Genomic DNA, 24,651 nt, shown 5'->3' with positions numbered 1-24,651 from the left:
GAGACAGAGAGGAGTTAGGAGACAGAGAGGAGTTAGGAGACAGAGAGGAGTTAGGAGACAGAGAGGAGAGGAGTTAGGAGACAGAGAGGAGTTAGGAGACAGAGGAGTTAGGAGACAGAGAGGAGTTAGGAGACAGAGAGGAGTTAGGAGACAGAGAGGAGTTAGGAGACAGAGAGGAGACTAGTTAGGAGACAGAGAGGAGTTAGGAGACAGAGAGGAGTTAGGAGACCGAGAGGAGTTAGGAGACAGAGAGGAGAGGAGTTAGGAGACAGAGAGGAGTTAGGAGACGAGTTAGGAGACAGAGAGGAGTTAGGAGACAGAGAGGAGTTAGGAGACAGAGGAGACGAGTTAGGAGCCAGAGAGGAGACAAGTTAGGAGACAGAGAGGAGTTAGGAGACAGAGATGAGTTAGGAGACAGAGAGGAGACGAGTTAGGAGACAGAGAGGAGTTAGGAGACAAAGAGGAGTTAGGAGACAGAGGAGACGAGTTAGGAGACAGAGAGGAGTTAGGAGACAGAGAGGAGAGGAGTTAGGAGCCAGAGACGAGTTAGGAGACAGAGAGGAGTTAGGAGACAGAGAGGAGTTAGGAGACAGAGAGGAGACAGAGAGGAGACTAGTTAGGAGACAGAGGAGACGAGTTAGGAGACAGAGAGGAGACGAGTTAGGAGACAGAGAGGAGTTAGGAGACAGAGAGGAGACTAGTTAGGAGACAGAGAGGAGTTAGGAGACAGAGAGGAGTTAGGAGACAGAGAGGAGTTAGGAGACAGAGGAGACGAGTTAGGAGACAGAGGCGAGGAGTTAGGAGACAGAGAGGAGTTAGGAGACAGAGGAGACGAGTTAGGAGACAGAGGAGACGAGTTAGGAGACAGAGAGGAGACAGAGAGGAGTTAGGAGACAGAGAGGAGACAGAGAGGAGACGAGTTAGGAGACAGAGACAAGACGAGTTAGGAGACAGAGAGGAGAGGAGTTAGGAGACAGAGAGGAGTTAGGAGACAGAGGAGACGAGTTAGGAGACAGAGGAGAGGAGTTAGGAGACAGAGAGGAGTTAGGAGACGAGTTAGGAGACAGAGAGGAGAGGAGTTAGGAGACAGAGGAGACAAGTTAGGAGACAGAGGAGAGGAGTTAGGAGACAGAGAGGAGACAGAGAGGAGACAGAAAGGAGTTAGGAGACAGAGGAGAGGAGTTAGGAGACAGAGAGGAGACGAGTTAGGAGACAGAGAGGAGTTAGGAGACAGAGAGGAGAGGAGTTAGGAGACAGAGAGGAGACGAGTTAGGAGACAGAGAGGAGACGAGTTAGGAGACAGAGAGGAGAGGAGTTAGGAGACAGAGACGAGTTAGGAGACAGAGAGGAGAGGAGTTAGGAGACAGAGAGGAGACGAGTTAGGAGACAGAGGAGTTAGGAGACAGAGAGGAGTTAGGAGACAGAGAGGAGAGGAGTTAGGAGACAGAGAGGAGACGAGTTAGGAGACAGAGAGGAGTTAGGAGACAGAGAGGAGACGAGTTAGGAGACAGAGGAGAGGAGTTAGGAGACAGAGGAGAGGAGTTAGGAGACAGAGAGGAGTTAGGAGACAGAGAGGAGTTAGGAGACAGAGAGGAGTTAGGAGACAGAGAGGAGTTAGGAGACAGAGAGGAGTTAGGAGACAGAGAGGAGACTAGTTAGGAGACAGAGAGGAGTTAGGAGACAGAGAGGAGTTAGGAGACAGAGAGGAGTTAGGAGACAGAGAGGAGAGGAGTTAGGAGACAGAGAGGAGTTAGGAGACAGAGGAGTTAGGAGACAGAGAGGAGTTAGGAGACAGAGAGGAGTTAGGAGACAGAGAGGAGTTAGGAGACAGAGAGGAGTTAGGAGACAGAGAGGAGTTAGGAGACAGAGAGGAGAGGAGTTAGGAGACAGAGAGGAGTTAGGAGACGAGTTAGGAGACAGAGAGGAGTTAGGAGACAGAGAGGAGTTAGGAGACAGAGGAGAGGAGTTAGGAGCCAGAGAGGAGACAAGTTAGGAGACAGAGAGGAGTTAGGAGACAGAGATGAGTTAGGAGACAGAGAGGAGACGAGTTAGGAGACAGAGAGGAGTTAGGAGACAGAGAGGAGTTAGGAGACAGAGGAGACGAGTTAGGAGACAGAGAGGAGTTAGGAGACAGAGAGGAGAGGAGTTAGGAGCCAGAGACGAGTTAGGAGACAGAGAGGAGTTAGGAGACAGAGAGGAGTTAGGAGACAGAGAGGAGACAGAGAGGAGACTAGTTAGGAGACAGAGGAGACGAGTTAGGAGACAGAGAGGAGACGAGTTAGGAGACAGAGAGGAGTTAGGAGACAGAGAGGAGACTAGTTAGGAGACAGAGAGGAGTTAGGAGACAGAGAGGAGTTAGGAGACAGAGAGGAGTTAGGAGACAGAGGAGACGAGTTAGGAGACAGAGGCGAGGAGTTAGGAGACAGAGAGGAGTTAGGAGACAGAGGAGACGAGTTAGGAGACAGAGGAGACGAGTTAGGAGACAGAGAGGAGACAGAGAGGAGTTAGGAGACAGAGAGGAGACAGAGAGGAGACAGAGAGGAGACGAGTTAGGAGACAGAGAGGAGTTAGGAGACAGAGACGAGTTAGGAGACAGAGACGAGACGAGTTAGGAGACAGAGAGGAGAGGAGTTAGGAGACAGAGAGGAGTTAGGAGACAGAGGAGACGAGTTAGGAGACAGAGGAGAGGAGTTAGGAGACAGAGAGGAGTTAGGAGACAGAGAGGAGACGAGTTAGGAGACAGAGAGGAGAGGAGTTAGGAGACAGAGGAGACAAGTTAGGAGACAGAGGAGAGGAGTTAGGAGACAGAGAGGAGACAGAGAGGAGACAGAAAGGAGTTAGGAGACAGAGGAGAGGAGTTAGGAGACAGAGAGGAGACAGAGAGGAGACAGAGAGGAGACGAGTTAGGAGACAGTTAGGAGACAGAGGAGACAGAGAGGAGTTAGGAGACAGAGAGGAGAGGAGTTAGGAGACAGAGAGGAGTTAGGAGACAGAGAGGAGTTAGGAGACAGAGAGGAGACGAGTTAGGAGACAGAGAGGAGACGAGTTAGGAGACAGAGAGGAGACAGAGACGAGTTAGGAGACAGAGAGGAGACGAGTTAGGAGACAGAGGAGAGGAGTTAGGAGACAGAGAGGAGACGAGTTAGGAGACAGAGGAGAGGAGTTAGGAGACAGAGAGGAGACAGAGAGGAGACAGAGGAGACGAGTTAGGAGACAGAGAGGAGACGAGTTAGGAGACAGAGAGGAGTTAGGAGACATAGAGACGAGTTAGGAGACAGAGAGGAGTTAGGAGACATAGAGGAGACGAGTTAGGAGACAGAGGAGTTAGGAGACATAGAGGAGACGAGTTAGGAGACAGAGAGGAGACGAGTTAGGAGACAGAGAGGAGACAGAGAAACTGCATTAGGGATCTTTGTGTTCTGACGATAATTTTTTAGCTAAGGTTGCAGTCTGTCCTCGGCTCTTTGACAGAGGGATGTGAACCAGCATACAAATGAAAAGGTTAAAATACTCTCAATAAAGGAAGAATAAAGAATCAGAATTCTCTGGTCGACTCCAAAGGAGTTTAGTTTGCGAAGACAGTACAGACGCTGATGAGCCTTTTTTATTATAACATCGGTGTTGTCACTAAATTTAAGTTTGTCATCAAACACAGTTCCTAAGTATTTGTAGTTCTGGACAATATAAACATTCCGATATATATATATATATATCTCCCCCCCCCCCCCCCCCCCCCCCCCCCCCCCCCCGATACCCGATCCAGCAATTTTAGTCATATGGGGCCGATATACGATATCAATATAGGGATGCTCGATATTGGCTTTTTTACCGATACACCGATATTTTCCAACTCTTAATTTCCGATACCGATATATGCAGGGTTTCCCCCCCAAAAAACTGAATAATTTCAGGTCATTAACATTACATATCTCTTGTGGAATTAACACAACATTATGCATACTTTTGACAATAAATAAAATCAGAATTTGTTCTTACTTGCTTGCCTGGGTAAATAAAGGTTATAGAAATGTAAAAAAAATAAAATAAAAAAAGATTAAATTTTTTTTTTTAAACCGATACCGATATTTTCCGATATCACATTTTAATGCCAATATCGGCCGATAATATCGGACATCCCTATCAATATGGGATGGATCTGTGCCTCCCTAGTCTGAATGTCACCTGATGAGGCAGTTCCCCCGGTTGGAGGCGAACACCACGATGGGGCGATGGCGCTCTCCAGGGCGCGGTGCAGGTAGGTGAAGCACTCGATGTCCAGCATGTGCACCTCGTCCACAAACAGCACGCCGGGCACCAGCTCGGCCACGCCCTGGTCGATGTAGCGGTTCACCACCTTGTTGATCTCCGTCCGCAGCTTGTCTGCCCGGCGACAGGGAGAGAGAGAGAGGGAGAGAGGGACAGGTTGAACATGAGGTCAGAGAGAGAGGGAGAGAGAGAGAGAGGGGTGAGAGAGGGAGGGAGAAGGAGGGAGGGAGGGAGAGAGAGAGGGAGGGGTGAGAGAGGGAGAGAGAGGGAGGGAGAGAGGGAGGGAGGGAGGGAGAAGGAGGGAGGGAGAGAGAGAGGGAGGGGTGAGAGAGAGAGGGGGGAGAGGGAGGGAGGGAGAGGGAGGGGTGAGAGGGAGGGAGGGAGGGGGAGGGAGAGGGAGGGGTGAGAGAGAGAGCGGGAGGGACAGGTTGAACATGAGGTCAGAGAGAGGGAGAGAGAGAGAGGGGTGAGAGAGGGAGAGAGAGGGAGGGAGAGAGGGAGGGAGGGAGGGAGAAGGAGGGAGGGAGAGAGAGAGGGAGGGGTGAGAGAGAGAGGGGGGAGAGGGAGGGAGGGAGAGGGAGGGGTGAGAGGGAGGGAGGGAGGGGGAGGGAGAGGGAGGGGTGAGAGAGAGAGCGGGAGGGACAGGTTGAACATGAGGTCAGAGAGAGAGGGAGAGAGAGAGAAGGGTGAGAGGGAGAGAGAGGGAGGGAGAGAGGGAGGGAGGGAGAGAGAGAGCGGGAGGGAGAGAGAGAGAGGGAGAGAGAGAGCGGGAGGGACAGGTTGAACATGAGGTCAGAGAGAGAGGGAGAGAGAGAGAGGGGGGAGAGGGAGGGAGGGAGAGGGAGGGAGGGAGGGAGGGAGGGAGGGAGGGAGGGAGGGAGGGAGGGAGGGAGGGAGGGAGGGAGGGAGGGAGAAAGGGAGGGGTGAGAGGGACAGGTTGAACATGAGGTCAGAGAGAGAGGGAGAGAGAGGGAGAGAGGGAGGGAGAGAGGGAGGGGTGAGAGAGGGAGAGAGAGGGAGGGGTGAGAGAGGGACAGGTTGAACATGAAGTCAGAGAGAGAGGGAGGGAGAGCGAGAGAGGGGTGAGAGGGAGGGAGGGAGGGAGAGAGAGAGGTGACAGGGAGAGAGAGGGGTGAGAGAGGGAGAGAGGGGGTGAGAGAGGGAGGGGTGAGAGGGAGGGAGGGGTGAGAGAGGGAGAGAGAGCGAGGGTGTGAGAGAGGGAGGGAGGGAGGGGTGAGAGGGAGGGAGAGAGGGGTGAGAGGGAGGGAGAGAGGGGTGAGAGGGAGGGGTGAGAGAGGGAGAGAGAGAGAGGGGTGAGCGAGGGAGGGAGAGGGGTGAGAGAGGGAGAGAGAGCGAGGGGTGAGAGAGGGAGGGAGAGGGGTGAGAGGGAGGGAGAGAGGGGTGAGAGGGAGGGAGAGGGAGAGAGAGCGAGGGGTGAGAGAGGGAGGGAGAGGGGTGAGAGGGAGGGAGAGGGGTGAGAGGGAGGGAGATAGGGGTGAGAGAGGGTGAGAGAGGGAGAGAGAGAGAGGGGTGAGCGAGGGAGGGAGAGGGGTGAGAGGGAGGGAGCGATAGAGGGACAGGTTGAACATGAGGTCAGAGAGAGAGAGAGATGGGTGAGAGAGAGGGAGGGACAGGTTGAACATGAGGTCAGAGAGAGAGAGAGAGAGGGGTGAGAGAGAGGGAGGGACAGGTTGAACATGAGGTCAGAGAGAGAGAGAGAGGGGGGTGAGAGAGAGGGAGGGGAGAGAGAGAGAGAGGGAGACAGGTTGAACATGAGGTCAGAGAGAGAAAGAGGGGTGGGTGAGAGATGGGGGGGGTGAGAAAGATAGAGAGAGGGACAGGTGAGAGAGAGGGAGGGAGAGAGAGAGGGGTGAGAGAGAGAGGTAGGGGTGAGAGAGAGAGAGAGAGGCTGAGAGAGAGGGGTGAGAGAGAGAGAGGGGTGAGAGAGAGAGGTAGGGGTGAGAGAGAGAGAGGGCTGAGAGAGAGGGGTGAGAGAGAGGGGTGAGAGAGAGAGAGGGGTGAAAGGGAGGGGTGAGCGAGAGAGAGGGAGGGAGAGCGAGAGAGAGGGGTGAGAGAGAGAGGGGTGAGAGAGAGGTATGAGAGAGGGAGGGGTGAGAGAGAGGTATGAGAGAGAGGGAGGGGTGAGAGAGAGGGACAGGTTGAACATGAGGTCAGAGAGAGATAGAGAGAGAGGGTGGGTGAGAGAGAGAGGAGGGAGGAGGGAGAGAGAGGGAGGGGTGTGAGAGAGAGGGGTGAGAGAGAGAGGGAGAGAGGGAGAGAGAGGGGTGGGTGAGAGAGAGAGGGAGGGAGGGAGAGAGGGGTGGGTGAGAGAGAGAGGGAGGGAGGGAGAGAGAGGGAGGGGTGAGAGAGAGAGGGGTGAGAGAGAGAGGGAGAGAGAGAGAGAGGGGTGAGAGAGGGAGGGAGAGAGAGAGAGAGAGAGAGAGAGGGGTGAGAGAGGGAGGGAGAGAGAGAGAGAGAGAGAGAGAGAGAGAGAGAGAGAGAGAGAGAGAGCCCTGCTGAAGGCCCAGGTGGTGGGAGGTGTTAGTTCACCTGTGATCTCCGTCTTCTTGGGCTTCATCAGCTGCCCCATCATGGACAGGATGTCCTGGCCTCCCTGACACCAGACGACACACACAGGTCAACACACGGAGGATCACTCCACCAAACACACAACAACAACACATTCTGCCATCTGTTAATCGCACCAATCAATTAAAGAAAATATTTTGATCATATACTGTATATTTATGGGTATACAGTATTATCCTCAGGTGGGTAGGCTACCTGTGTCTCTGGGGTTATGGTTATTATGTTATACTGTGTCTCTGGGGTTATGGTTATTATGTTATACTGTGTCTCTGGGGTTATAGTTATTATGTTATACTGTGTCTGTGGGGTTATAGTTATTATGTTATACTGTGTCTGTGGGGTTATAGTTATTATGTTATATTGTGTCTGTGGGGTTATAGTTATTATGTTATATTGTGTCTCTGGGGTTATAGTTATTATGTTATATTGTGTCTCTGGGGTTATGGTTATTATGTTATACTGTGTCTGTGGGGTTATGGTTATTATGTTGTACTGTGTCTGTGGGGTTATAGTTATTATGTTGTACTGTGTCTCTGGGGTTATGGTTATTATGTTATACTGTGTCTCTGGGGTTATAGTTATTATGTTATACTGTGTCTCTGGGGTTATGGTTATTATGTTGTACTGTGTCTGTGGGGTTATGGTTATTATGTTGTACTGTGTCTGTGGGGTTATAGTTATTATGTTATACTGTGTCTGTGGGGTTATAGTTATTATGTTGTACTGTGTCTCTGGGGTTATGGTTATTATGTTATACTGTGTCTCTGGGGTTATGGTTATTATGTTATACTGTGTCTCTGGGGTTATGGTTATTATGTTGTACGGTGTCTGTGGGGTTATAGTTATTATTTTGTACTGTGTCTGTGGGGTTATAGTTATTATGTTATACTGTGTCTGTGGGGTTAGTTATTATGTTATACTGTGTCTGTGGGGTTATAGTTATTATGTTATACTGTGTCTGTGGGGTTATAGTTATTATGTTATACTGTGTCTGTGGGGTTATAGTTATTACCGTAATTCCTCTAAGTAACCGGTATTCAATTAAAAACCGGGTCTCTATTAATGACCGGGTGCGCTGTTGAGCTAAGCAATTATAAGCCGGCCTCCTAATACAAGCCGGGTTTCATGTATATTAGAGGAATTACGGTATTTCCCTCAACGGATTTACCATAGGCAATATATTTTGTTATTGTTGTTATATGCTGGCCTGGCTGTGCAGTAAATACCATAATAGTATGGTGTTAATGTTTACCAAGAGAGTAAGCCTACCTCAGAATTGTATAAAACGAAGTTATTATTATTATACCAGTATTGTGATTGCACTATTTTACTTTATTTAACTTTTTTTGACTACCTGTAATTGCACTGTTTACTACCGTATTTCATACAGTACTTGGTTTCAATAAATGAACCCAGTACATTTTACTGGGTTCAAACTGACACAAAATGTTGATTTATTCATTATGATCGGTTTGAAAATTAGAAATATAAGCCTCTCTCTTATACATGCCTCCTCCTAATACAAGCCTGGTATCCGCTACAGTTGAAACAAATACAAGCCGGGGTTACTATTAGAGGAATTACGGTATGTTATACTGTGTCTCTGGGGTTATGGTTATTATGTCAGCACTTATGTCAACCATATGAATTGGATAATGCTAGCAGGCTGCAGGCTGTTAGCAGAACTAGCGTGTTTGGGCGTAGAGAGAGCGTACGTCAGTGGCCAATCAGATCGTGCAAACCGAACGCGGAAGTGCAACTCCGTTAGGGAAAATATACACGCGTTAGGGTTAGGGGTCAGGCTGATCTGGGGTCTGGCGTTAGGGTTAGGGCAGGGGTCGGCAACCTGTGGCTCCGGAGCGGCATGCGGCTCTTTAGCCAATCAGCTGTGGCTCCTTGGCCCAAAAATTTTAATTAAAATATTTAATTTTTTTTTACTTTAAAAAAAAATAATTTGTTCTCTTATTTTGGAGATCGGTGTCATACTGTGACACTGAAATGAAAAAATATTTCATCAACAAAAATATTTAGTCAACTAAAATATAACATCAACTAAAATATACAGTACATCACACCCTGCGCCTCTCCCTGCCGTCTGCAAGTGGCTAATCTTGAGTTTCCGACCCCCCAGTAAGCTAACCATGGATAAATCCAAAAGAAGGAAAGGTTGAGGAAAATAGAGGGTTTAATTCAGCGTGGACAGATTAATTAGCTTTCACGACTAACGATGCAGGCTTACCTGTATGCCTGATATGTGGTGCGAAATTTGCGGACAATGAAAAATTTACTTTTTATTTTATAGATTTTCCACAAATAAGGGAAGGACTCAAATAGAGCTGCATAGTTCAGGGTTTTATTTCAAAGTCGGTCTACAGATGTCAGTGTTTTGTCTCCTCTTGTGTTTTATTTAAAAATAGGTCTACACAGCCAGTCTTTGTTCTCCTCTTCATAAGAGTTTGAGGTTTTCCTTTGTTATAACAGGTAAAAACTAGGGATGTCCGATATTATCGGCCGATATCGGCATAAAAATGTGATATCGGAAAATATCGGTATCGGTTTTCAAAAAAAAAAAAAAAATATTCACATTTCTATAACCTTTATTTACCCAGGCAAGCAAGTAAGAACAAATTCTGATTTTATTTATTGTCAAAAGTATGCATAATGTTGTGTTAATTCCACAACAAGAGATATGTAATGTTAATTACCTGAAATTATTCCATTTTTGGGGGGGGGGGGGGGGGGGGGGGAACCCTGCATGTATCGGTATCGGTTGATATCGGTATCGGAAAAGAGTTGGACAATATCGGTATAGGTAAAAAAGCCAATATCGAGCATCCCTAGTAAAAACAGCAATAAAAAGTCTAAATTTGTCTTTTTGTTGCTTTATAATTCCATTAATGCAACAAACTGTGTGCTATAAGTATAAAGTATAATAAATCGCACATTACTTTGGGTATGCAATTGTCAGGCGTTTTATGCTAAATGTGGGGTATGCTTGGGGATATATAAAACGTTATACACCGTGTTATCTTCATTTTAAGGGTAAATAGGTTGTGCGGCTCCCTGAGCATTTTATTTTGTGGGACGGGGGAAAAGTGGCTCTTTTGGTAGTAAAGGCTGCTGACCCCTGGGCTAGGGGTTAGGCTGACCTGGGGTCTGGCGTTAGGGTTTAGGGGTCAGGCTGACCTGGGGTCTGGCGTTAGCGATGTCCAGGTCGTGCAGCGTGACGTCCTGGATGATCTCCTTCTTCTTGTGGACGTCGCCCTTGGGCAGCGGCACGTACTCCTCGGCCTCCAGGTCGAACTCTGTGGCGAAGGTGTCGCAGCGACCCTGCCTCTGTTAGAGGACACACAGGGTTTAGGTTCAAGTTTCTTTATTAGTCGTCATACAGAAATACAGAATACTTTGCATGAAATGTTTCTTTCTGTTTCGCTCCTGAGAGTGTGCTAGATAATAACAAGATAGTATAAATAGTATAATAAGTAAAAAATAGAAAGTCAAGAAGTCAAGAAGTGTAAACAACAATTGTTCAGTATACCTCTATATACAGTATGTACATCTGGTACAAAAATGGTGAGGTATAGCTTAGCTTGTGGTGCCACCTTGTGGTGGTGAGGTGCAATAAGGAGTAAGGAATGACAGATGTGCAATTCCCTTACCAATGATATAAATATAAAGTGTAAAGTGTAAAATGTGGTAAAGTGGGTGGTACAGTGTGTTTATTTAAAGTGAGTGTGTGTGCTGTGGGTGTGTTGATGGCCTGTTATTGTTCATTGTTCATTGAGCATCCTGATGGCCTGGGGATAGAAGCTCCTTCTGAGTCTCTCTGTGCTTGCCATGAAACTCCGGTATCGCTTGCCTGACCGCAGCAGTTCAAAGAGGCAGTTGTTTGGGTGGCTGGAGTCTTTGATTATTCTCTTAGCCTTGCCCATGCACCGCTTGTTGTAAATGCCTTGGAGAGTGGGAAGCCCACCTCCAATTGTGCGTTCGGCTGAACGGGCCACTCTCTGTAGTCTGCTGCGGTCTTGTGCAGTGCTATTCCCAAACCAGGAGGTGATGTTGCCAGTCAGGATGCTCTCTATTGTACATGAGTAGAAGTTAAGGATCTTCTGACTGACTTGGAACTTCCTTAAGCGCCTGAGGAAGTAGAGGCGTTGCCGTGCCTTCTTGATAACACTGTCGATGTGTGTGGTCCATGTCAAGTCCTCGGATATGTGGGCTCCGAGGTACTTGAAACTGTTCACTCTCTCAACCGGTGCCCCGTCGATGCTGAGGGGGCTGTTGTCACTGACCCCCGACCTCCTAAAGTCCACAATCATCTCCTTTGTTTTGCTGACGTTCAGGGAGAGGCTGTTCTCTTGACACCATCCCGCTAGAACCTTAACCTCCTCCAGGTAGGCCCTCTCGTCGTTTGCAGAGATCAGGCCCACCACTACTGTGTAGGGCTGGGCGATATGGCCTAAAAATTTAATCTCAGATTATTTAAAAAATAAAAATTACGATTGTAATAGATTTTTTTCTCTTGAGAACTAGAAACGCCAAGGAAATCATTCAAATAACCTTTGTTTTCAAACCAAGATGAATTTCCCTATTGGGATTGTGAAGTGCAAACCTAACTTTCACCAATCTTCACATGCAAAAATAATAATTATATATATATATATATATATATATATATAGGCTGACCCCTATTAGTCAATTAGTCGACTAATCGGTTGAAAGGAGCCGTAGTCGACTGGCCAACCTCTTAGTCGAATATATATAAATTTATTATTATTATTATTATTAACACTTTGGCTGCCATGGGTTAAATTCATTATCAACCGTAGGTTGCCGGCTCTATTTGTCTATAGAGAAAGTCCCCTTCTTTGCAGGGCTATAACTTTTTAAATTCTATTGCTACATTGCCATTATTAGGGCCCATTCAAAGTCCTATATGTATTGTTCATTGTGTAGCAACGTTAAACTTTTTCATTCACATATTCATAGTAAAGTATGGTCTAATGTATAAGTATGTTTTCAGCTTTCTCCAGAACGTGATCTATAGCCCCAAATACATTATATTGATGATGCAATACAGTTTTATGGCAATCAGCGCGATATAAAAAATTCCAACTAGACGTACTTCTAGAAGTTACTACACGTCATCTGATGTTGACCGGATGGGCTAGGGGCCGTTTATAATTCCGTGGGCAGCGTTATACCAATCATCTAATGTGGGTCAAATGTTGATAATAGCAGTTCGTATCGAAGACGGTAACTTTACACGCTAAAACTCACCCCAGTCCCCGCGCGCCGTTGGGCGATCATCGTAGAGTAGAAATTTTATCATTATGGGATGTAGATTTACCCGGTCCATCTCCAGTTTGTATAATGGTATATACGTCCAAATCATGTTGTTTATCGAGTTATTGGCAATCGATCACTGTGTATTGTGACGAGCTAGAATGCCGGGACCTATAGCGAGTGCCCGGAAGTAATACGGCCGTCCAGCACAACCTCTATGGCGCTTCCTGTTAAGCGATTGCGCCGATCGGCCACCAGATGGCGCTCCTGAACCGCCAGAGAGCTCAGTGGGTCCTCCTGGTGGATCTCAGGCCAGCGGAGGGGAAATATGAATCCGGTCCCAGATTTTTGAAATATTGATATCAAAGACGCTGTAAAGCGTCTTCGGCAACTTGAGCATGGCCGGGAATGACGTGTTTAAGCGTTTCCTGGCAGCCAAAGTGTTATTATTATTATTATTATTATATTTTTTTATCATTCTTTCCAAAAGAAAATAGCCTCTCTTTGTTAACTACAACAAGCAATGCTGTTTGTTATTTAAGATGAGGTCAGACTCGGCACTGACAGATTTGTGTTCATTGTGCTGCTTTTATAACGCCTCAAATGACGGCTTACAATATTTCATGAAAGCAAAGTGTTTTGTTTGTCTAAGATTTAAAAAGGTTTAAACTTTACAGCACTGACAAAGTTGAACAAAGTGCTGTACAAGTCCCGGAACATCTAATGAACACACTAGACTAGACAAATATCAAGATGTATCCATCAGTGGACCAATTGCATGCTTTTGCAGCGGACAAGAAGCCGTCAGTCGACTCCTTCAGACATTAAGCCCAAATGGAATAATAAAAAATAAAATCATAGTCGACCATCCAAATCCTTAGTCGGGGACAGCCCTAATATATATAAAAGGTTACTCTTGATCAAACAAAGATGAATGTCCCTATTGGGATTAATACAGTGCAAATAAAGAGATAGAGGGATACAGAGAGAGAGAGGGATTAAGAGAGAGGGATAAAGAGAGAGAGAGGGATAAAGAGAGAGAGGGATAAAGAGAGAGGGATAAATAGAGAGAGAGGGATAAAGAGAGAGAGGGATAAAGAGAGAGGGATAAAGAGAGAGAGGGATTAAGAGAGAGAGGGATAAAGAGAGAGAGAGGGATAAAGAGAGAGAGAGGGATAAAGAGAGAGGGATAAAGAGAGAGAGAGAGAGGGATAAAGGGAGAAGGATAAAGAGAGAGAGGGATAAAGAGAGATGGATAAAGAGAGAGAGAGGGATAAAGAGAGAGATAAAGAGAGAGAGGGATACAGAGAGGGATACAGAGAGAGAGAGGGATAAAGAGAGAGATAAAGAGAGAGGGATAAAGAAAGAGATAAGAGAGAGAGGGATAACGAGGGATACGATAGATGGATAAAGAGAGAGGGATAAAGAGAGAGATAAAGAGAGGGATAAAGAAAGAGATAAGAGAGAGAGGGATAACGAGGGATACGAGAGAGGGATAAAGAGAGAGAGATAAAGAGAGAGGGATTAAGAAAGAGAGAGGGATAAAGAGAGAGAGAGATAAAGAGAGAGAGGGATTAAGAAAGAGAGAGAGGGATACAGAGAGAGAGGGATAAAGAGAGAGGGCAGGTGTTTGATAGAACCCTGTGCCCGCCCGCCCGAGGCAGAGGGGAGGGGCACGAGTCACAGGGATGAAAGAGTCCAGAGGGAGGGGTCGTCCCCGAGACGGCTGTCAACAGCAACAAATGTGGCGTCCGCCCCCCCCCCCCCCCCCTTTGGCCACGGACTACAGCCCAGCCCTCGGCCCACCTGCGCCGATTAAGGTAGCCGTCCGTCAGCGCGGTCCGTCAGCGCGGGGCCACGAGGCCCCGCTGGAGCACAGGGCAGAGAGACGGGGAGATAAGAGGGGGAATAGAAGCTGGTTTCTATATGGAGGAGGAGGAGGAGGACGAGCAGGAGGAGGAGGAGGAGGAGGAGGAGGAGGAGGAGGGGACGAGAGAAGAGAAGGTTCATTCCTCCTGGCGGCATACAGTAGAGATGAAACGGGAGCGCTTTCACGGAGGGCTGGCGGAAGACGAGGGGGGGGGGGGGGGGGGGGGAGGACGGACGGACGCGAGACGAGACACTTAACTTCCTTTGCCTTATCGGTCACTCCTCCCAAGTGTATCGTTACAACTTTTTCTCTTTTGGCAACCGTGTCTGGTGTGCAACCAGTGTCACAACCTGTTGTATTAACTGTATGTATTAATAATAATAATAATAATAATAATAATAATAATAATAATAATAATAAATTGTATTTGTATAAAATGGCTGCATTTATATAGCAGCTTTTATCCAAATCGCTTTACAATTTTGTTCCTCACGTCTGACCTGCTCACTCACACTCACACACGGAGGCGACAGGCGAGGTGCCCACCTGCTCATCGGGGGGAGCAGTTAGGGGTCAAGTGTCTTGCTGCTCAAGGACACATCGACACGCTGCCCGGGAGGAGCGGGAATCGAACGGGGGAACCTCTGGATTACCAGACGACTGCTCTACCTCCCGAGCCACTGTCGCCCCCTATATTACTGTATTGTATTCATAATAATTAGAGCTGGGCCGTTAACGTGCTGCGTTAACGCCGGACTGTTATCGTGCGATAATACAATTGACGCAGTTAATCTATTTCTCAAACTTGGGTCTCCTCTCCGCTCTCTGTCTGCACGAGAAGCGAGACGCCCACTCACACACACATACGGGTACTTAAGGGCGGGGCCTATCTGTGGCTCAGTGTTGAAGCGCTGAGGACACAGACCGAGCTCTGTGCTTATTATTATTATTACTATTATTATTATTATTATCATGGCGGAGAGAACAAAACGAAAGTCTGGGTACACTTTACGAAAGTCGATGCCGACAACGCACGTTGCCACAAGTGCAACAAAACATTTGCAAGTATGGGTGGCAATACAAGCAATTTGTCAAAACAGCCGTTGTCAAAACATAACATTAGTCTGCAGAAATGCGCCGTTTTCGACGGCTTTGCTCGCAGTGTTCCATCGCCATGCACGTCGTCCACTGCAGGTAAGCCAAGATAATACGGAGTTAGCTAGGCTAATAACTAATTATTACGAATAGGCTAATAAATAAAATATAATTGTTTAGCTACAAATATATTTGAAAGATGACAGCCCACGCCTCCTCCCTCTCCCTCCACCACCGAATACAGGCGTCCCCGCCAAGCCAAGTCCCTTCACCCTAGCAGCTAGGAAGGATGGCAGAGGATAGGGTGAACAAGGCTGTGACCCAGTTTGTTGTCAAAGGCCTGCACTACAGTGGAGTCCAAGGGCTTTAGGTAACAACTAATCATTCAGTGTATATAGTTTTTTTTTATATCTTACATTTGTTGTTTATTATAAAGTCTATAATTCAGACACATTTAAAACATTATTGCTGCTGTTGCTGAAGAAATAATATTTATTTATTATAATTTATTTATAAAGTTATAAATAATAAAGCAATGTCGATAAAGTACCGAACCGTTAAGCAGTATCGATAAGAGTAGTGGTATCGATAAAATCCTAACGATACCCATCCCTAGGTTGAACACACATATTTTGAATGACTTCGGTAGACGTCAAATGAGCCATTTTAATCTAGATTAACTCCAGGATTGCAGATAGATTAATCTAGATAAAAAAAATGTATCTATGCCCACCTCTAATAATAATACACTTTATTCGTACAGCACCTTTCGGCTTCACAGCAGTGATGTGGACACAAATGGACATGAAATAGACCGACCTCATTTTGCATCTTGCATTTTGTACATGTATGCAGCACAATTTCAGGGGGGGTCAATTTTAGCAATTTGTTTGCATTTTGTACTTTCGTTTCGTTATTTTGTATAGCGTTTGGTATAGGAGGACCTTTAAGAAAGTGAATATCAGGAAGGCAGCAGGACCGGACGGCATCCCCGGCCGTGTCCTAAAAGTCTGTGCCGACCAACTGGCCCCGGTATTCACTGACATCTTCAACCTGTCCTTAGAACAGGCTGTCATCCCCACCTGTCTGAAGAAGTCCACCATCATCCCTGTACCTAAAAAATCTACGCCTGCTTGCCTCAACGACTACCGCCCTGTAGCTCTCACCTCCATAGCCATGAAGTGCTTTGAGAAGCTAGTGAAGGGCTACATCTGTTCCTCCCTCCCCATCAACCTGGACCCCCTTCAATTTGCATACCGCCCCAACAGGTCCACGGAGGACGCCATAGCCCATGTGCTGCACACAGCAGCATCACACCTGGACAAGAGGCAGGGGAACTATGTGAGAATGCTGTTCATCGACTACAGCTCAGCATTCAATACCATAGTCCCCTCCAAACTCATAGCCAAGCTCAGGGACCTGGGCTTGAACTATGACCTCTGCCAGTGGGTCTTGGACTTCCTGACGGGCAGACCCCAGGTGGTAAGAGCAGGCAACTGCACCTCCTCATCCATCACGCTCAACATAGGGGCCCCCCAGGGCTGTGTTCTGAGCCCCCTCCTCTACTCCCTGTACACACATGACTGCGTAGCACAGCGGAACAACAACACAATCATCAAATTTGCTGATGACACAGTAGTGGTGGGCCTGATCTCTGCCAACGACGAGAGGGCCTACCTGGATGAGGTCAAGGTCCTGGCGGGATGGTGCCAGGAAAACAGCCTCTCCCTGAACGTCAGCAAAACAAAGGAGATGATTGTGGACTTCAGAAGGTCGGGGGTCAAGGACTACAGCCCCCTCAGCATCGACGGGGCACCGGTTGAGAGAGTGAACAGTTTCAAGTACCTCGGAGCCCACATATCCGAGGACTTGACATGGACCACACACATTGACAGTGTTGTGAAGAAGGCACGACAACGCCTCTACTTCCTCAGGCGCCTAAGGAAGTTCCAAGTCAGTCAGAAGATCCTTAAGAACTTCTACTCATGTACAATAGAGAGCATCCTGACTGGCAACATCACCTCCTGGTTTGGGAATAGCACTGCACAAGACCGTAGCAGACTACAAAGAGTGACACGTTCAGCCGAACGCACAATTGGAGGGGGGCTCCCCACCCTCCAGAACATTTACAACAAGCGGTGCAGGGGTAAGGCTAAGAGAATCATCAAGGACTCCAGCCACCCGAACAACTGTCTCTTTGAACTGCTGCGGTCAGGCAAGCGATACCGGAGTCTCAAGGCGAGCACAGAAAGACTCAGAAGAAGCTTCTATCCCCAGGCCATCAGGCTGCTCAACGAACAATAAACACTATGCAACAACCATCAAATGCACACAGCACACACATCCACACTCACTTAAACAAACAACACACTGCAGCACCCACTCTCCACACTTTAGATCACCTAAACACACTTTATATTTATTGGTAAAGGATTTGCACTACAACTCGTACACCTTACTGTAAATTGTACCTAAATTGTACCTCATCCCATTTCTGCTTTGCACTATATAGTATTGTATATTAGTACATTGCATAGTATATTGTATATTGTATGGTAACTCAGTTACTTCTATTCTGCATCGAACATTGTACATATGTCTATACTAAACACTGTGACCTCTATTTTTACTTCTATTTTACATGCTATACTATTTTATTTCACACTTATCTTGTCTAGCACAGTCTCTGGAGCGTAACAGTAAGAAGCATTTTGTATAAAAGTATTCTGTACTTCTGTATGACAACTATTAAAGAAACAAACTTATTCTTTTAACTTTTTTACTGTATGAAGAAGCACAATCTCAGGAGGCTCATATACAGAACCGAGCATTTCACTGTAACGTAAAATTAAACAAAAACGTGAACCTGGCAGACGGGGGAGTATAAAATAAGACGATGATACCTTGACGGATCCGCTGTTGGCTTCGATGTAGATGACGTCGCCCACCTCCACTCGCTCCTTCTGCAGACTCTCGTAGATACTGGGGTCCAGCTGAGGAGACGGGGAGAAGAGTTAAACACTGAGGAGACAGGAGAAGAGTTAAACACTGAGGAGACGGGAGAAGAGTTAAACACTGAGGAGGAGACAGGAGAGTTAAACACTGAGGAGACGGGGAGAAGAGTTAAACACTGAGGAGACGGGGAGAAGAGTTAAACACTGAGGAGGAGACGGGGAGAAGAGTTAAACACTGAGGAGGAGACAGAAGAGTTAAACACTGAGGAGACAGAAGAGTTAAACACTGAGGAGACAGAAAGAGTTAAACACCGAGGAGACAGAAGAGTTAAACACTGAGGAGACAGAAGAGTTAAACACTGAGGAGACAGGAGAGTTAAACACTGAGGAGACAGAAGAGTTAAACACTGAGGAGACAGAAGAGTTAAACACTGAGGAGGAGACAGGAGAGTTAAACACTGAGGAGACAGAAGAGTTAAACACTGAGGAGGAGACAGAAGAGTTAAACACAGAGGAGGAGACAGAAGAGTTAAACACTGAGGAGACAGAAGAGTTAAACACTGAGGAGACAGAAGAGTTAAACACTGAGGAGACAGAAGAGTTAAACACTGAGGAGACAGGAGAGTTAAACACTGAGGAGACAGAAGAGTTAAACACTGAGGAGGAGACAGAAGAGTTAAACACTGAGGAGACAGAAGAGTTAAACACTGAGGAGACAGAAGAGTTAAACACTGAGGAGGAGACAGAAGAGTTAAACACTGAGGAGACAGAAGAGTTAAACACTGAGGAGACAGAAGAGTTAAACACTGAGGAGACAGAAGAGTTAAACACTGAGGAGACAGAAGAGTTAAACACTGAGGAGACAGAAGAGTTAAACACTGAGGAGACAGGAGAGTTAAACACTGAGGAGGAGACAGAAGAGTTAAACACTGAGGAGACAGAAGAGTTAAACACTGAGGAGACAGAAGAGTTAAACACTGAGGAGGAGACAGAAGAGTTAAACACTGAGGAGACAGAAGAGTTAAACACTGAGGAGACAGAAGAGTTAAACACTGAGGAGACAGGAGAGTTAAACACTGAGGAGACAGAAGAGTTAAACACTGAGGAGACAGGAGAGTTAAACACTGAGGAGACAGGAGAGTTAAACACTGAGGAGACAGAAGAGTTAAACACTGAGGAGGAGACAGAAGAGTTAAACACTGAGGAGACAGGAGAGTTAAACACTGAGGAGACAGACGAGTTAAACACTGAGGAGACAGAAGAGTTAAACACTGAGGAGACAGGAGAGTTAAACACTGAGGAGGAGACAGAAAGAGTTAAACACTGAGGAGACAGAAGAGTTAAACACTGAGGAGGAGACAGAAGAGTTAAACACTGAGGAGACAGGAGAGTTAAACACTGAGGAGACAGACGAGTTAAACACTGAGGAGACAGAAGAGTTAAACACTGAGGAGACAGGAGAGTTAAACACTGAGGAGACAGAAGAGTTAAACACTGAGGAGACAGAAGAGTTAAACACTGAGGAGACAGAAGAGTTAAACACTGAGGAGACAGGAGAGTTAAACACTGAGGAGGAGACAGAAGAGTTAAACACTGAGGAGACAGAAGAGTTAAACACTGAGGAGACAGAAGAGTTAAACACTGAGGAGGAGACAGAAGAGTTAAACACTGAGGAGACAGAAGAGTTAAACACTGAGGAGACAGAAGAGTTAAACACTGAGGAGACAGGAGAGTTAAACACTGAGGAGACAGAAGAGTTAAACACTGAGGAGACAGGAGAGTTAAACACTGAGGAGACAGGAGAGTTAAACACTGAGGAGACAGAAGAGTTAAACACTGAGGAGGAGACAGAAGAGTTAAACACTGAGGAGACAGGAGAGTTAAACACTGAGGAGACAGACGAGTTAAACACTGAGGAGACAGAAGAGTTAAACACTGAGGAGACAGGAGAGTTAAACACTGAGGAGGAGACAGAAAGAGTTAAACACTGAGGAGACAGAAGAGTTAAACACTGAGGAGGAGACAGAAGAGTTAAACACTGAGGAGACAGGAGAGTTAAACACTGAGGAGACAGACGAGTTAAACACTGAGGAGACAGAAGAGTTAAACACTGAGGAGACAGGAGAGTTAAACACTGAGGAGGAGACAGAAAGAGTTAAACACTGAGGAGGAGACAGAAGAGTTAAACACTGAGGAGACAGAAGAGTTAAACACTGAGGAGACAGAAGAGTTAAACACTGAGGAGACAGAAGAGTTAAACACTGAGGAGGAGACAGAAGAGTTAAACACTGAGGAGACAGAAGAGTTAAACACTGAGGAGACAGGAGAGTTAAACACTGAGGAGACAGAAGAGTTAAACACTGAGGAGACAGAAGAGTTAAACACTGAGGAGACAGAAGAGTTAAACACTGAGGAGACAGAAGAGTTAAACACTGAGGAGGAGACAGGAGAGTTAAACACTGAGGAGGAGACAGAAGAGTTAAACACTGAGGAGACAGAAGAGTTAAACACTGAGGAGACAGAAGAGTTAAACACTGAGGAGACAGGAGAGTTAAACACTGAGGAGACAGGAGAGTTAAACACTGAGGAGGAGACAGAAGAGTTAAACACTGAGGAGGAGACAGAAGAGTTAAACACTGAGGAGACAGAAGAGTTAAACACTGAGGAGACAGGAGAGTTAAACACTGAGGAGGAGACAGAAGAGTTAAACACTGAGGAGGAGACAGGAGAGTTAAACACTGAGGAGACAGGAGAGTTAAACACTGAGGAGACAGGAGAGTTAAACACTGAGGAGACAGAAGAGTTAAACACTGAGGAGACAGAAGAGTTAAACACTGAGGAGACAGGAGAGTTAAACACTGAGGAGACAGAAGAGTTAAACACTGAGGAGACAGAAGAGTTAAACACTGAGGAGGAGACAGAAGAGTTAAACACTGAGGAGGAGACAGGAGAGTTAAACACTGAGGAGACAGGAGAGTTAAACACTGAGGAGACAGAAGAGTTAAACACTGAGGAGACAGGAGAGTTAAACACTGAGGAGACAGAAGAGTTAAACACTGAGGAGGAGACAGAAAGAGTTAAACACTGAGGAGGAGACAGAAAGAGTTAAACACTGAGGAGGAGACAGAAGAGTTAAACACTGAGGAGACAGAAGAGTTAAACACTGAGGAGACAGAAGAGTTAAACACTGAGGAGACAGAAGAGTTAAACACTGAGGAGGAGACAGAAGAGTTAAACACTGAGGAGACAGGAGAGTTAAACACTGAGGAGACAGAAGAGTTAAACACTGAGGAGACAGAAGAGTTAAACACTGAGGAGACGGAAGAGTTAAACACTGAGGAGACAGAAGAGTTAAACACTGAGGAGACAGAAGAGTTAAACACTGAGGAGACGGAAGAGTTAAACACTGAGGAGACAGAAGAGTTAAACACTGAGGAGACAGAAGAGTTAAACACTGAGGAGACAGAAGAGTTAAACACTGAGGAGACAGGAGAGTTAAACACTGAGGAGGAGACAGGAGAGTTAAACACTGAGGAGACAGGAGAGTTAAACACTGAGGAGGAGACAGGAGAGTTAAACACTGAGGAGGAGACAGGAGAGTTAAACACTGAGGAGACAGAAGAGTTAAACACTGAGGAGGAGACAGAAGAGTTAAACACTGAGGAGACAGAAGAGTTAAACACTGAGGAGACAGAAGAGTTAAACACTGAGGAGACAGGAGAGTTAAACACTGAGGAGACAGAAGAGTTAAACACTGAGGAGGAGACAGAAGAGTTAAACACTGAGGAGACAGAAGAGTTAAACACTGAGGAGGAGACAGAAGAGTTAAACACTGAGGAGACAGAAGAGTTAAACACTGAGGAGACAGAAGAGTTAAACACTGAGGAGGAGACAGAAGAGTTAAACACTGAGGAGGAGACAGAAGAGTTAAACACTGAGGAGACAGAAGAGTTAAAACACTGAGGAGACAGGAGAGTTAAACACTGAGGAGACAGAAGAGTTAAACACTGAGGAGGAGACAGAAGAGTTAAACAGAGGAGGAGACAGAAGAGTTAAACACTGAGGAGACAGGAGAGTTAAACACTGAGGAGACAGAAGAGTTAAACACTGAGGAGACAGAAGAGTTAAACACTGAGGAGACAGGAGAGTTAAACACTGAGGAGGAGACAGAAGAGTTAAACACTGAGGAGACAGAAGAGTTAAACACTGAGGAGACAGGAGAGTTAAACACTGAGGAGACAGAAGAGTTAAACACTGAGGAGACAGAAGAGTTAAACACTGAGGAGACAGGAGAGTTAAACACTGAGGAGGAGACAGAAGAGTTAAACACTGAGGAGACAGGAGAGTTAAACACTGAGGAGGAGACAGGAGAGTTAAACACTGAGGAGGAGACAGAAGAGTTAAACACTGAGGAGGAGACAGAAGAGTTAAACACTGAGGAGACAGAAGAGTTAAACACTGAGGAGACAGAAGAGTTAAACACTGAGGAGGAGACAGGAGAGTTAAACACTGAGGAGACAGAAGAGTTAAACACTGAGGAGGAGACAGGAGAGTTAAACACTGAGGAGACAGGAGAGTTAAACACTGAGGAGACAGAAGAGTTAAACACCGAGGAGACAGAAGAGTTAAACACTGAGGAGACAGGAGAGTTAAACACTGAGGAGACAGGAGAGTTAAACACTGAGGAGACAGAAGAGTTAAACACTGAGGAGGAGACAGAAGAGTTAAACAGAGGAGGAGACAGAAGAGTTAAACACTGAGGAGACAGGAGAGTTAAACACTGAGGAGACAGGAGAGTTAAACACTGAGGAGGAGACAGAAGAGTTAAACACTGAGGAGACAGAAGAGTTAAACACTGAGGAGGAGACAGAAGAGTTAAACACTGAGGAGGAGACAGAAGAGTTAAACACTGAGGAGGAGACAGGAGAGTTAAACAGAGGAGGATACAGAAGAGTTAAACACTGAGGAGACAGGAGAGTTAAACACTGAGGAGACAGGAGAGTTAAACACTGAGGAGACAGGAGAGTTAAACACTGAGGAGACAGAAGAGTTAAACACTGAGGAGACAGGAGAGTTAAACACTGAGGAGACAGAAGAGTTAAACACTGAGGAGGAGACAGAAGAGTTAAACACTGAGGAGACAGGAGAGTTAAACACTGAGGAGACAGAAGAGTTAAACACTGAGGAGGAGACAGAAGAGTTAAACACTGAGGAGACAGGAGAGTTAAACACTGAGGAGGAGACAGAAGAGTTAAACACTGAGGAGACAGGAGAGTTAAACACTGAGGAGACAGAAGAGTTAAACACTGAGGAGGAGACAGAAGAGTTAAACACTGAGGAGGAGACAGAAGAGTTAAACACTGAGGAGGAGACAGAAGAGTTAAACACTGAGGAGACAGAAGAGTTAAACACTGAGGAGACAGAAGAGTTAAACACTGAGGAGACAGAAGAGTTAAACACTGAGGAGACAGAAGAGTTAAACACTGAGGAGACAGGAGAGTTAAACACTGAGGAGACAGAAGAGTTAAACACTGAGGAGGAGACAGAAGAGTTAAACACTGAGGAGGAGACAGAAGAGTTAAACACTGAGGAGACAGGAGAGTTAAACACTGAGGAGACAGAAGAGTTAAACACTGAGGAGGAGACAGAAGAGTTAAACACTGAGGAGGAGACAGAAGAGTTAAACACTGAGGAGACAGGAGAGTTAAACACTGAGGAGACAGAAGAGTTAAACACTGAGGAGACAGAAGAGTTAAACACTGAGGAGACAGAAGAGTTAAACACTGAGGAGACAGAAGAGTTAAACACTGAGGAGACAGAAGAGTTAAACACTGAGGAGACAGAAGAGTTAAACACTGAGGAGGAGACAGAAGAGTTAAACACTGAGGAGGAGACAGGAGAGTTAAACACTGAGGAGACGGGAGAAGAGTTAAACACTGAGGAGACAGGAGAGTTAAACACTGAGGAGACGGGAGAAGAGTTAAACACTGAGGAGACGGGGAGAAGAGTTAAACACTGAGGAGACGGGAGAAGAGTTAAACACTGAGGAGGAGACAGAAGAGTTAAACACTGAGGAGACAGAAGAGTTAAACACTGAGGAGACAGGAGAGTTAAACACTGAGGAGACAGAAGAGTTAAACACTGAGGAGACAGAAAGAGTTAAACACAGAGGAGACAGAAGAGTTAAACACTGAGGAGACAGGAGAGTTAAACACTGAGGAGACAGAAGAGTTAAACACTGAGGAGACAGGAGAGTTAAACACTGATGAGGAGACAGAAGAGTTAAACACTGAGGAGGAGACAGAAGAGTTAAACACTGAGGAGACAGAAGAGTTAAACACTGAGGAGACAGAAGAGTTAAACACTGAGGAGACAGAAGAGTTAAACACTGAGGAGACAGAAGAGTTAAACACTGAGGAGGAGACAGAAGAGTTAAACACTGAGGAGACAGAAGAGTTAAACACTGAGGAGGAGACAGGAGAGTTAAACACTGAGGAGACAGAAGAGTTAAACACTGAGGAGGAGACAGAAGAGTTAAACACTGAGGAGACAGGAGAGTTAAACACTGAGGAGACAGAAGAGTTAAACACT

The 24,651-nt window shown here is 46.3% G+C and overlaps 1 protein-coding gene across 1 annotated transcript in view; it reads right to left on the bottom strand.

Annotated features, from left to right (window-relative positions):
• The window catches only part of ruvbl1 (RuvB-like AAA ATPase 1), an 88,060-nt gene that overhangs the window by 21,943 nt on the left and 41,466 nt on the right, over positions 1 to 24,651 (bottom strand). Inside the window, 5 exon segments of the mRNA XM_084339368.1 lie at positions 4,183 to 4,228; positions 4,231 to 4,380; positions 6,817 to 6,880; positions 10,042 to 10,191; positions 18,010 to 18,099. Coding sequence (XP_084195494.1) covers positions 4,183 to 4,228; positions 4,231 to 4,380; positions 6,817 to 6,880; positions 10,042 to 10,191; positions 18,010 to 18,099 — 500 coding nt within the window.

This window comes from Notolepis coatsorum, assembly GCF_963971535.1.
Source record: "Notolepis coatsorum genome assembly, contig: SCAFFOLD_257, whole genome shotgun sequence".
Taxonomy (NCBI): Eukaryota; Metazoa; Chordata; class Actinopteri; order Aulopiformes; family Paralepididae; genus Notolepis; species Notolepis coatsorum.
Note: the sequence above shows the minus strand (reverse complement) of the source record. Positions and strands in the feature narration are given on the sequence as shown.